General features: G+C 40.8%; 1 protein-coding gene across 21 annotated transcripts in view; it reads left to right on the forward strand.

The window, feature by feature from the left end:
• Positions 1–11,697, forward strand: part of MCM8 (minichromosome maintenance 8 homologous recombination repair factor) — a 39,877-nt gene extending 28,180 nt beyond the window's left edge. For 8 of the 21 annotated variants that reach the window (XM_023586853.3, XM_058287536.2, XM_023586852.3 and 5 more), the window contains 6 exons: positions 1,490–1,685; positions 3,195–3,414; positions 4,484–4,693; positions 5,528–5,604; positions 7,209–7,398; positions 11,189–11,561. In XM_023586853.3, the coding sequence (XP_023442621.2) occupies positions 1,490–1,685; positions 3,195–3,414; positions 4,484–4,693; positions 5,528–5,604; positions 7,209–7,398; positions 11,189–11,422 (1,127 nt within the window). In that variant the 3' untranslated portion in view covers positions 11,423–11,561. Of the gene's footprint in view, positions 1–1,489; positions 1,686–3,194; positions 3,415–4,483; positions 4,694–5,527; positions 5,605–7,208; positions 7,399–8,031; positions 10,781–11,181 lie in introns of those variants that run through there. The other 13 variants (XM_071211534.1, XM_071211535.1, XM_004451507.5 and 10 more) reach the window with 4 other exon arrangements.
• Positions 11,698–12,721: the final 1,024 nt, after the last annotated feature.

Here is a 12,721-nt window from a genome sequence, read left to right on the forward strand (position 1 = left end):
GAGGGTCTTCTGAACTTGTGGATTAGAGGCACTGTCTCTGACATGTAAATGTCTTTAGTTAGTGGTGGGTCTTTGACGTCTAAAGGGGTTCAGTGATTTCCCTACACCTGCACAGGCAGTGCCTGGTACGGCTAACTGGAGAGCTCAGACTTTTCCGTCCAAATCATGCTGCCCTCCTGTTCCCAAAAGACCCAGTGCAGGGATGCGGACTCGGCCCAATGGATAAGGCATCCACCTACCACATGGGAGGTCCACGGTTCAAACCCCGGGCCTCCTTGACCCGTGTGGAGCTGGCCCATGCGCAGTGCTGATGCGCGCAAGGAGTGACCTACCACGCAGAGGTGTCCCCCGCATAGGGGAGCCCCATGTGCAAGCAGTGCGCCCCGTAAGGAGAGCCGCCCAGCGCGAAAGAAAGTGCAGCCTGCCCAAGAATGGTGCTTCACACACGGAGAGCTGACACAACAAGATGACGCAACAAAAAGAAACAGATTCCCAGTGCCACTGATAAAGGTAGAAGCTGTCACAGAAGAACACAACACCGAATGGACACAGAGAGCAGACAATGGGGGGGTTGGAGGAAGAAGGGGAGAGAAATATTAAAAAAAAAAAAAGACCCAGTGCAAATAGCACCTTTTTCTTGAAGCCTTTCCAGATTCCCCTTCTTCTTTTAACTCGCCTCCCCCATCTCATTTATATGCATATCTTATAGGTTTTGGAATACACTATCTTGAATGTGTAATAGTTTTAACCTCACCTGTTTGAATTTAAGTCTTTAAGCTTTTTGAGAGTCACTTTCGGGAAGCGGATTTCGCCCAGTGGTTAGGGCGTCCGTCTACCACATGGGAGGTCCACGGTTCAAACCCCGGGCCTCCTTGACCCATGTGGAGCTGGCCCACGTGCAGTACTGATGCGCACAAGGAGTGCTGTGCCATGCAGGGGTGTCCTCCGCGTAGGGGAGCCCCACGCACAAGGAGTGCGCCCCGTAAGGAGAGCCGCCCAGCGCGAAAGAAAGTGCAGCCTGCCCAGGAATGGCGCCACACACACAGAGAGCTGTCACAACAAGATGAGGCGACAGAAAGAAACAGATTCCCATGCCATGACAACAGAAGTGGACAAAGAAGAGGACGCAGCAAATAGACACAGAGAACAGACAGCCGGGGTGGGGGGGAGGGGAAGGGGAGAGAAATAAATAAATCTTTAAAAAAAAAAAAGACAGTCACTTTCATACCTTATTCATATTTGAAACCCTCACAACATAGTGCCTTGCCTCTGGGAAATTCTCAATGAATAATATTACAGAAGAGTTTGTTAAATAAGACAATGTCTTATTTGTTATAATACAAGCAGTAATTCTGTGCTGTGACATTTTATAATTTTTAACTGTTGGAAACAACTGAAAATAAGTCTTTGTTATGGAAGTTTCAATCTTGTGAGGTTTGGAAATTGACCAAAGGACAGTTTTTTTAAATTGTATTTACTCTGATTGCAGGTATTTGTGGAATAGATGAATTTGATAAGATGGGGAATCAGCATCAGGCCTTGTTAGAAGCCATGGAGCAGCAAAGTATTAGTCTTGCTAAGGCTGGCATAGTTTGTAGCCTCCCTGCAAGAACATCTATTATTGCTGCTGCAAATCCAGTTGGAGGACACTACAACAAAGCCAAAACTGTTTCTGAGAACTTAAAGTAAGTCTCTTCAAATATTTATACCTTAAGATATCAAGTCCTTAAAAATTAGTAAGAGAAAGATAATGTAAAGAGTGGTTCATAGAAGTTACTGGTGTCCAATAACTGTATAACTGTACAAAAATGTTCTTAAATACTACAAATTATAACAGTGAAGTATCACTGACATCTACCAAATTGACAAATATTTAAGTATTAATAATCAATATTGGCAAAGGTATGGGGAAATGGGTTCTCACATACACAACCTAGCATTGTGGAAGTCAATTGACAGTGTGTCGCAATATTAAATGTACATTTCATTTGTGCCAGCCATTCTACTTTTAGGAATCTTACAGAAAGTGCACAAAGATAGCTTTATAGGTGGATTTTGCTGCATTGTTCATCATGGTCAAAAACTGGAACAACTTAGGATGCCCATTAATAGAGGAGTGGTTAAACTATAGTAGATTATACAATGGAAATAGAATGAATGAAGTAGGTGGTATATACTGATAACAGATGTCTGTGCTTTACTATTAAGTGAAAAGAGCATATTACATACTTAGATTTGTGGTGTGTATCCACTGTTTTGAAAAACAGTGTTTATACTTGTATGGAAGTATGCTTTCTTTTCTAATTCTTTCTGTATAAGTTAGACAAAAATGTTTGGAGAGAAGAATATATACAAGGGATGCAAAGTGAGGAAAAGATAAAAGAATGCCTCAAATGAAAAACTGGAACATTAAGTCTACTGGGAAAAACTAATTTCCTAATGTTTAATAATGTATACCTTTACTGTAAAAATGGTACTTGATATATAGTGAAAGTCATAATTGTACTTTGAGATTATGGATTTTTCTGTAATATCACCATGGAAAAAAGTCAATCTATTAGTAGGTTTTCATAGTAAAATGACAGAATGCTATTGTGGAAAGATCAAAAAGATCCTATTGAAAGGGATCCAGGAGCTTTTGTATTTTACTGGTACCACAAACTGCTGTGGGATCTTGGTCAAATTCATTTAGCTTGTTTCAGATGGAGGAGGTAGCTTGATGACTGAGTAGAATGTAGTATATTATTGTAATGACTATTGGCCAAATAGATATCCTTTTAAGAGAAAGGGGCTATTTTTTTTCTAAGTGGGAGACAGACACTTAGAGAGACTCTGTTTTGTTGAGAATGACTCAGCTAGATAACCTGACATATCATCCAGCATTCTAGCTTGAAAGTTTAATGAGCCAAAGTCACCATGAAGCATATTGTCATGTATTGATAATAGAATTCCGTGGTACAGGAAAGGGCCGTGTTCTCAACCTGCCAAGGATATTTGTATAGTAGGCTGCGGTCTGGTGTCTCTGTGCAGTGGGTAGGTATGTTGAACCAAAAGCTGTGGTTTTCTTTACCTATACGCTTGATTTCTTAAGTTCTACATGGAGCTTGAGTAATAAACAAGTGAGTAAACAGTTGTCTAAGTTTTCTGTTGTTTGTTTTGATCCTAGTCATTCTTCTTTCTTTCATCCCTTTTAGAATGGGGAGCGCCCTGTTGTCCAGATTTGATTTGGTCTTCATCCTGTTAGATACCCCGAATGAGGCTCATGATCACTTACTCTCTGAACATGTGATTGCAGTAAGAGCTGGGAAGCAGAGAGCTGTGAGCAGCGCCACAGTAGCTCGTGTGCACAGTCAAGAGTCAAATACTTCTGTTCTTGAAGTGGTTTCTGATAAACCCTTATCAGAAAGACTAAAGGTATATAGCTCTTTCTCTCCTAGTCCTTTGATTCTGTTCTGATTGAATGTCACTGTATTGCTTACGGTAGAGCAGTAGTATATAAACCTTCATAATAATACCTTTTTTTTAAAATTAAAGTTAATAGATCACAAGGAATGTTACATTAAAAAACATAAAAAAACAAAAAACATAAAGAGATTCCCATATAACCCACTCCCCACCCACACCACATTATTTTTGTAAATTGTATTTTTTTTGAAAATATATACATCACACAAAAAATGTTACATTAAAAAATATAAGAGGGAAGCGGACTTGGCCCAGTTGATAGGGCATCCATCTACCACATGGGAGGTTCTCGGTTCAAACCCCGGGCCTCTTTGACCCATGTGGAGCTGGCCCGTGCACAGTGCTGATGCATGCAAGGAGTGCCGTGCCACGCAGGGGTGTCCCCGCGTAGGGGAGCCCCACGTGCAAGGAGTGCGCCCTGTAAGGAGAGCTGCCCAGTGCGAAAGAAAGTGCAGCCTGCCCAGTAATGGTGCTGCACACCTGGAGAGCTGACGCAGCAAGATGACGCAACGGAAAGAAACACAGATTCCCGTGCCGTTCACAACAACAGAAGCAGACAAAAAGAAGAACATGCAGCAAAATGGACACAGAGAACAGACAACTGGGGTGGGGGGGTGGTGGCAAGGGGAGAGAAATAAAAATAAATCTTAAAAAATATATATATATGTAAGAGCTTCCTGTATATCTCCACTCCCCCACTCCCCCACCCCACTCCTCCCACCCAAGAACCTCCCTCATCATTGTGGCACACTCATCGCACTTGGTGAACACATTTTGGGGCACTGCTGCACTACACAGATAATATTAATTGGCTTTATGTAAGCTTAGTTTGAAAGAATCCAAATCAACTAGACGGAGAGCTAGAATTGCAGTGTTTGGTTTATTTGGAAGTAAACCAAATTTGATTTATTTGGAAAGTCTTTTAGAATATTATTTTTATCTAAACAAATTATTTTAACAGAAATATTTTATTTGCCATTTACCCTTGTAATCTCAGGCCTTTTTTATCATGCTTTAGGTGGTTCCTGGAGAAGCAATAGATCCGATTCCCCACCAGCTACTGAGAAAATACATTGGCTACGCTAGGCAGTATGTCTATGCAAGGTTATCCACAGAAGCAGCTCAGGTTCTTCAAGAATTTTACCTTGAGCTCCGGAAACAGAGCCAGCGGTCAAATAGCTCTCCAATCACTACCAGGCAGCTGGAATCTCTGATTCGTCTAACAGAAGTTTGTTTAAGTTTGTGCCTTTGGGAATGGGATGTGCAGTATGATTTCTCTTTGAAAAACTCCCCTACATAATTTATTTGATTTCTCTTTCTACTAAGAGACTTTAGAAAGGGATGTAAGGTTTTTAAAAGGTCCAGTCGTACCTGTAACAGATTTATCAAAGTATAGCTGCTTTTTTCTAGGCTCAGGAAGTAATTTGCCATGAAACTTTTTTTTTAAGTCGCACTTAGGAGACTCCTAAAGTATGTAAAGAGTAGTTTGGGTTAACTAAGTATTGTAGGAATCAATGTTGAATATATGGAACATGAAATATGTGAAAGATCTTGTGTATTGTTTTTAAAATGATCGATTTGTAAGGATAGTGCCTATTTTTCTAACAGCAATGTCAAGTCACAGCTGTGGAATGCTGAGAGAATGCTGGAGGTTAAAATTAACTGGGTCAAAGTTAAGGGATTTCTGGTCCTATTATCCGATTAGCTCTGCTTTGTTCTTCTAATGAATTGGTATAGCATCAGTTCCTCAAAGTACAAGATAAGGAAAATCAAGTATATCTCATAATCATATCTCCTGTTATCAGCCCTCTCAGAAAAATATATTAGTGGATAAAATTTAATATTAATCCATATTTTAAGTGAATGATCATTTTCATACTCATTGTTTTCAAATAACTTTTGAAAAATTCTGACTTTTCAGATTATAACTTCCTCCAGAAAAGTCAGATTTTGTGTAAAATGAATAAATGAAATAAGCTTAGATACATGGTACCTACTCAAGCAATGGTAAATATATTTTTTGTTATCTGTTATAGCTCAAAATGGTTCCTTTCTTTTAAAGGCACGAGCAAGGTTGGAATTACGGGAGGAAGCAACCAAAGAAGATGCTGAAGATATAGTTGAAATTATGAAATATAGGTAAGATGAAAATTTTAAGAGCTTTTTTATTTCTGATAAATGAAGCAACTACCGAAAACTTCTTTTGTTCAAATTAACCAGTGATAATTGATGGGGAAAAAAAACCCACAACAAAAACCAAAGCCCCCCCAAAAACCTGAACAGCCCCCCTTAATTCTATGTTAAATCAAGCATATCAAACTTGGTTTTCATTAAGAAACATTAGTTCTCCACTGTCTGGCACCCGGTGTGCATGCAGATTCAAGACCTCCAGCAGGGCCTCTTGGCTCATCAGCAGCAGCTTTTCTTCTTTGATTTGCCATCACAAGCTTTTTGAGAATTCAGAAATGCTTCCGTTAATGCTGGGCAACCTAAATTTTCTTCAGGCTCCCAAGTATTGTCAGCATCTGTAAATCTCTTCCCCTTCAGCATATACTCCACCTTCCCATTCAGTACACATGGATCCAGTTCTTTTTCCACTGTAAAGTCTCCAGGCTCTGCCTCCTCAGCTTTTATGCTCTTTTCCATTCTCCTTGTTTCCCATTTTGTGCAGTGTAGTTTTCGTGGAGGCCATTTTTGATGGTAGACTGGAAGAGTTACTAGTCACAGCCTCTGTGCTGCTCCAAGTCCAAGGTCAGCAGCACCTCCTGCCCTGTGCCTCCATCTCGAGCCACATCCAAAGGGGAGGAGGCTGAGGAGCAGCACACTGTACTGACAGGGCAAACATAAAGTGCAGCTTTAATGTTGGCTGTGTACCTGCCCTAATTCCCAAAACAAAGCTCTGAACATAAGAACAAGTATACCCTGTCACTGCAGTTCAATATTAACAGTTTTTAAAAATAGCCTTCTTCCTATCTCAAATTACATATTAGGCCAAGCAAAATTACTTTTATTTAGCTTATGGCATCACTTATTTTTTTCTGAACAAATTGCACTTTCTTGGTTTAAGTATTTCTGACTGTGTATTTCTTTACAGTAACAATTTTTTAATGGGTAACACATCCACATAGTTCTAAAATCAATTAAAAAATATATGCTTTATGGGGGGGTGGGGAGTGGGGCATATGGGAACCTCATATTTTTTAATGTATCATTTGTGTGATTTTTGTATCTTTAAAAAAAAAGACAACTATTTTTTAAAAAAGAGTAAGTATAATAGACAAAAAAAAAAATTCTTTAGAAGGCTTACTCCCATTCCTGTTTACTATTCACCTTCCTCTCCACCCAGACCCCCATTAGTTTCTTATAAATAGGTTACTATTTATACTATACTGTACTTTTTAAAAAAATTTGACAATGTATCTAGTGATGTTTCCTTATGAGGACATAGAGACTTCCCCTTTTTTAGCTACATAGTATTCCATTGTGTATATGTGCCATAATTTATTTCACCAGTCCTTTATTGCTGGACATGTGTGTTGTTGCCATTCTTTTGCTATTAAAAACAATGCTACAATGAATAATCTTTTACGTAAGATACTTCATATGTGGGTAGGTAAATACCTGTACAATAAAATTCTTAGGAATTTCTTCCAAATTTTTCTTCTCGTAATCTGGAGACCCAGGACAAAGATTTTTATAACCATTCCACATTGGGTAATGTCATTTTTCCCTTTCCCATTAAGCATGCTAGGAACTTACTCTGATGAATTTGGGAACCTAGACTTTGAGCGCTCTCAGCATGGTTCTGGAATGAGCAACAGGTCAGCGGCAAAAAGATTCATTTCTGCTCTCAACAACATCGCTGAAAGAACTTACAACAATTTATTTCAATTTTATCAACTCTGGCAGATTGCCAAAGAGCTAAACATTCAGGTATGATAAACTAGATACTTAACTATAAATCTCTTTTGTAATGATTTTGGAAGGTCCTTACTTATAGTAGAAAATTTAAGTATCAAAAGGTTTGGGTTAAAAGAATGGAACAGAGATGTTCAGTTTTCTCAGTTTTTTGTTTATTTAAGATTCATACCCACCTACCTTTTCAAAAGGTTTTTTCAGCATCTTGGTAGTTAGAGAAGCTTTAGGAGCAGGACTCACGCCATGTTCTTCTGACAGTTTCTTGTGGGGCAAGCCATGTTCACATATTTGAACCTCTGTTTCCTCTTCTATTAAATGCCTGCTCTACCTACTTTATAGTTTTAGTGAAAATTAATAGCACTTTAAATACATATATGGAAAATTTACTACTTAATTTCAAAAGCGAGTCTAATTTTTGCTTTGAAGCTAAGCTGAAACAAATGTAAAAAAGTTTTTGTGTACTGGAGTTCTTACTTTTCCTTAGTTGAACATTATAGAGTCTAATGTAAGCAGTTTTCTCTGTAAGAAGTACAGATAATTTTATTTGGCCAAGAAACTTGACAGTTACATATCACTGTTGGAGAAATTACTTTTTAAAATCATACTTTGACACGTAACATAGTGGGCTCTTTTGTTATTTTCTTCCAGGTTGCTGATTTTGAAAACTTTATAGGCTCACTAAATGACCAGGGTTACCTCTTGAAAAAAGGCCCAAAGGTTTACCAGCTTCAAACTATGTAAAAAAGTTTCACCAAGCCAGGACTTCCTCGGTTTATTAGCAGATAAAGCTATTCCATAATGAAGACTATATAAGAAAATACTGTTCTGAAAATGACCCAAAAATAATGTCATAGGAGAAAGTGTTAGGTATGCTATACTAATTTAAGAAGTAATAGTTGTGTGTTAATTTTTTATAACTGCTTCAAAAGGCTAAATATAAATTTACATTTTTTTCAAAATGATGTAGTTATAATTATTTACAGTTATATTTTTGACCTGTGTTTTACTTTTGTAAGTAGCTTTCTTATTTGTTTTTTTTTCAAAGATTTATTTATTCCGCCCCCCCCACCTCCGTTGTCTGCTCTGTGTCCATTCGCTGTGTGTTCTTCTGTGACCGCTTCTATCCTTATCAGCAGCACCAGGAATCTGTGTTTCTTTTTGTTGCGTCGTCTTGTTGTGTCAGCTCTCCGTATGTGCAGCACCATTCCCGGGCAGGCTGCATTTTCTTTTGCGCTGGGCGGCTCTCCTTACGGGGCGTACGCCTTGTGTGTGGGGCTCCTCTACAGGGCGGACACCCTTGCGTGGCAGGGCACTCCTTGCGTGCATCAGCACTGCGCATGGGCCAGCTTCACACGGGTCAAGGAGGCCCAGGGTTGAACCACAGACCTCCCATGTGGTAGGTGGACGCCCTAACTACTGGGCCAGGTCCACTTTCCTGTAAGTAGGTTTGTATATCAAATGTCCATCTGGGTAAGTATTCAGAAAGTTATATTTTAATATTTAAATAGTTCTGATAGACAAATGACTGTATCAGAAATAAAGTGAAAACTTTTTAAACTTCATGATATTATTTCATAGACAGATATTTTATACTGACATATCAGCTTAACATTTTAGCTATTAAATTCTTGAGATCTTAAATCTAGATTCCTTTCAGTCACTTTTATAAAACAGTTTATTACCAAAGTTAAAATGTGCTCAAGTGATTGGGCTTCCGCCTACCAGATGGGAGAACCTGGGTTTGATTCCTGGGCCTCCTGGTTTAAAAAAAAAAGTAAAGGAAGCATACCTATGTGGCGAGCCAGTGCCCATGCAAGTGAGTCATGCATAGGATGATGACATAACTAAAGAGAAACCAAAGGAAGAGTCAAGGCGAGGAGCAGCAAACCAGGAGCTGAGGTGGTACAGGGGACATGCAACCTGTCTCCACATCAGAGGTCCCCAGGATCAAACCCCAATGAATCCTAGAGGAGAAAGACAAGAAGACAAAAGGAGAAATAGATACAGAAGACTACACCGTGAATGAACACAGACAGCCAAAAAACAGCAGGGTGGGGGTGAGAGGGAGGGGGAGGGGAGAAGAGGGAGGGAAAAAGAAGTGCCTATTTTGAATGACTAAATAGTTATGCAAGACTTATATTAAAACCTTGCAGTATCTGTTCCACTCTTCTGCACTTAGCAATTTTCTTTTCAACTGTTCTCCCATTTACCTGTTTTTCTAAAGAACATGCCAGTACTACCAATTCTAGATTTTAAAAGTTTTCTAGGAGAAGTGGATGTGGCTCAAGCAATTGGGCTCCTTGCTTCCATATAGGAGGTCCAGGGTTTGATTCCTGGGGCCTCCTGGTGAAGGCAAGCTGGCCCACATGGTGTGCTGGCCCATGCATGAGTGTGGGCCCAAGTGGACAGCTGGCCCACATGGAGTGCTGGCCTGCACAGAGTGCTGGCCCACGTGGAGAGCTGGCGCAGCAAGATGATGTGACAAAAAGAGACACAGAGAAGGGATAATAAGAGACGCAGCAGACCAGGGAGCATGACCTCTTTCCCACTCCGGAAGGTCCCAGGATTGGTTCCCAGTGCTTCCTAAAGAGAAGACAGGCAGACACAGAAGAACATACAGTGAATGGACACAGAGCAGACAAGTACAAAAAACAATGGGGGGAGGGCGGGGATAAATAAATCTTAAAAAAAAGATTACTAAGATCCTACTATAAAGGTGAGAATATTGTTTTCTTAAAGTATGTATGTAGACAGGTTTAAAGAACTTGGCTCTTCTTTGTCCCATGTTCCTGGAAGATAACCTCTAAATCTTTGGAATTTCCAGTGTTAGGTGTCTTTTACTACTCATGGTGGGTCCAGACCACACCTCTTAAGAGATGACTCACTGTGGAGGGCTGGCCATGCTAGAAAGACCAATCATGTGACTAGCAACTTGGGGCTTTGAGCTGCCTTATAATTAGCCCATCGTCAGTGGGGATGGGTAGGTGGGGAAGCGGGAAGAGGAGGGAGGTGACTGGAGATGGAGTTCAGCCACTCAAGCATTGAGTCCCTCAATCATGTCTGTGTATGAAACCCCATGAACACTTTGGGCAGCTGTGGTGTTCTGGAATTATCTACCCCAGAAAAACACATTCTTAATCCATTCCTGTGGGTGTCATTTTTAAAGCTAACCCACTGTATGGTATTTGTTTTAGCAGCAGGGAAACTAAAACACCACCCAAAGCTTGGAGAGCTTCCATGACTGATAGGCATCCGTATGCCAGGAGGATGATGCATTTGATGCATTGACTCCACGTGGAGAGGACATGGAAGCTTTCCCAGATCTTGCCTATGCGTCTCTTCTGCCTTCTGATTTATATCCTTTTTTCACTGTAATAAAACTGTAACCATAAATACAGCGCTTTCCTGAGTTCTGTACATTATTCTAGCCAATTCTCAAACCTGAAACGGGTGGTGGGAACCCCAGTTTATAGTCAGTTGGTCGGAAGTGTGGACGGCGTGGGCCTGTGAACCTTTGGCTGGTGTCTGAAGGGCAGTCTTGGGGAAGGCTTCCCTCCACCTGTGGAGGACAGCTTACCTCTGGGTAGTTAGAATCAGAGCCGAATTGCAGTTGAATGAAGTTTCTAAAGTTACAGCATGTACAAACCCTATTTCTGCCCAATTCAGTTATATATAATAACTTATAATTATTGATTATTCATTTCCTTCTTTGTACAACTTGTTTTCCCTAGAGTTAGTAATTGCCTTTTTCCCAAGTGCTCAGCTTTCTGTGTGTCTACCACTAATTTGATCCTGCAGCTCCCAGGTAAGGCAGCTCTCTCCGAACACACTCATCGACTTGAACTTCTTGGAGACGGCTCTCCTGAGATGCTGCCCCAGTCTGAACTACCGTGGTCGTCCTGGGGCTTTCACCGCCGCCCGTGTGCTGGCTTCCATGGCTTCCTCTTTCTTGATTTGCTCCCTCCTCCTGGTGGAGCCTTCCCAAGAAGATATTCATGAGGCTTATTCTTGCCTGGATGGTCTGGGCACAGAATTTTAGTTTGGAAATTTTGTTTTCACTCAAAATTTTAGATGTTGTGCTATTGTTTTTAGTTTCCAGTGTTGCTATTTAGAAATCCACAGCCCTTCTGATTCCCATTCTTGTTATGTGGACTTCTCTTCCTCCTAGAAAGCTGTTAGGATCTTTCCTTTTCCCATGGTATTCTGAAATTTTAGTGTTTCCTGCCTTTATCCCTTGAGCTATCTTTATCTCTTCTTTCTTGTACCCACATGGCAATCCATCAATAAATCCTCTCAGTGCTATCTTTAAAGTACACCTGAAAGACCACTTTTCATTACTTCTGGCGCAACCGTTCTGGTCCAAGTCACCATCTTGTCCAGCTTTGTAAGGACAAGGACTTGCTGTATTTACTGCTGTTGCCCAAGCAGGCAGAACAGAGTTTGGCGCATAGTTTTTGTTTGTTTTTTTTTTAAAATAATAGCTGTATTTATTGCTTATTTGGTGAACAATCTATGAGATAGATACACATTGAATGGTAATGATCCCACTTTCTAGATGGGGACACAGGGCTTAATCAGTTTGCTTAAGAACAAGAAAGTAAAAGAGGAGTTTCCAGTGAGATGACGGAGTCTTCCTTTCCCTTGGAAAGTGTCCCAAACACCAAAGAGAGTGAAAAACAAAAATATATATACTCCATCTTCTGTGAACTGGGAAACAGCCAAACTCTCAAATCCCAACACACTAGGAAGACCTGCCAAGTTATCCAGATGGCGTAGCAGCCTTGCATGAGGGGGACGCAGAGATGATGCCCATGGGTTACAGTCTAAGGGGGAACAGCAAAGTATATTTCTTTTTTTTAAGATTTATTCCCCTCCTTCCCCCATTCCTCCTGTTGTCTGCTCTCTGTCCATTTGCTGTGTGTTCTTCTGTGTCTGCTTGTATTCTCACTAGGTGGCTCTGGGAACTGATTCTGGGACCTTCCAGAGTGGGAGAGAAGTGATTACTCTCTTGCACCACCTCAGCTCCCTGTTCTGCTGTCTTCTTATTTTCTTTCCTCTGTGTCTCTTGCTATGTCATCTTGCTGCGCCAGCTCTCAGTGTCAGCCGGCATTCCTGCGCAGTGCAACTTTCCCGTGCTTGGGACACTGCTGCGTAGGGCAGCATTCCAGCATGGGCCAGCATTCCGTGTGGGCCAGCTTACCACATGGGCCAGCTTGCCCTCATCAGGAGGCCCTGGGCATTGAACCCTGGACCTCCTGTATGGTAGACAGGAGCCCAGTTGGTTGAGCCACATCCATTTCTCCAAAGCATAAAGTATGCTTTGCCTACCTTTTGGGAC

The sequence above is a fragment of the Dasypus novemcinctus genome, chromosome 24 (assembly GCF_030445035.2).
Source record: "Dasypus novemcinctus isolate mDasNov1 chromosome 24, mDasNov1.1.hap2, whole genome shotgun sequence".
Taxonomy (NCBI): Eukaryota; Metazoa; Chordata; class Mammalia; order Cingulata; family Dasypodidae; genus Dasypus; species Dasypus novemcinctus.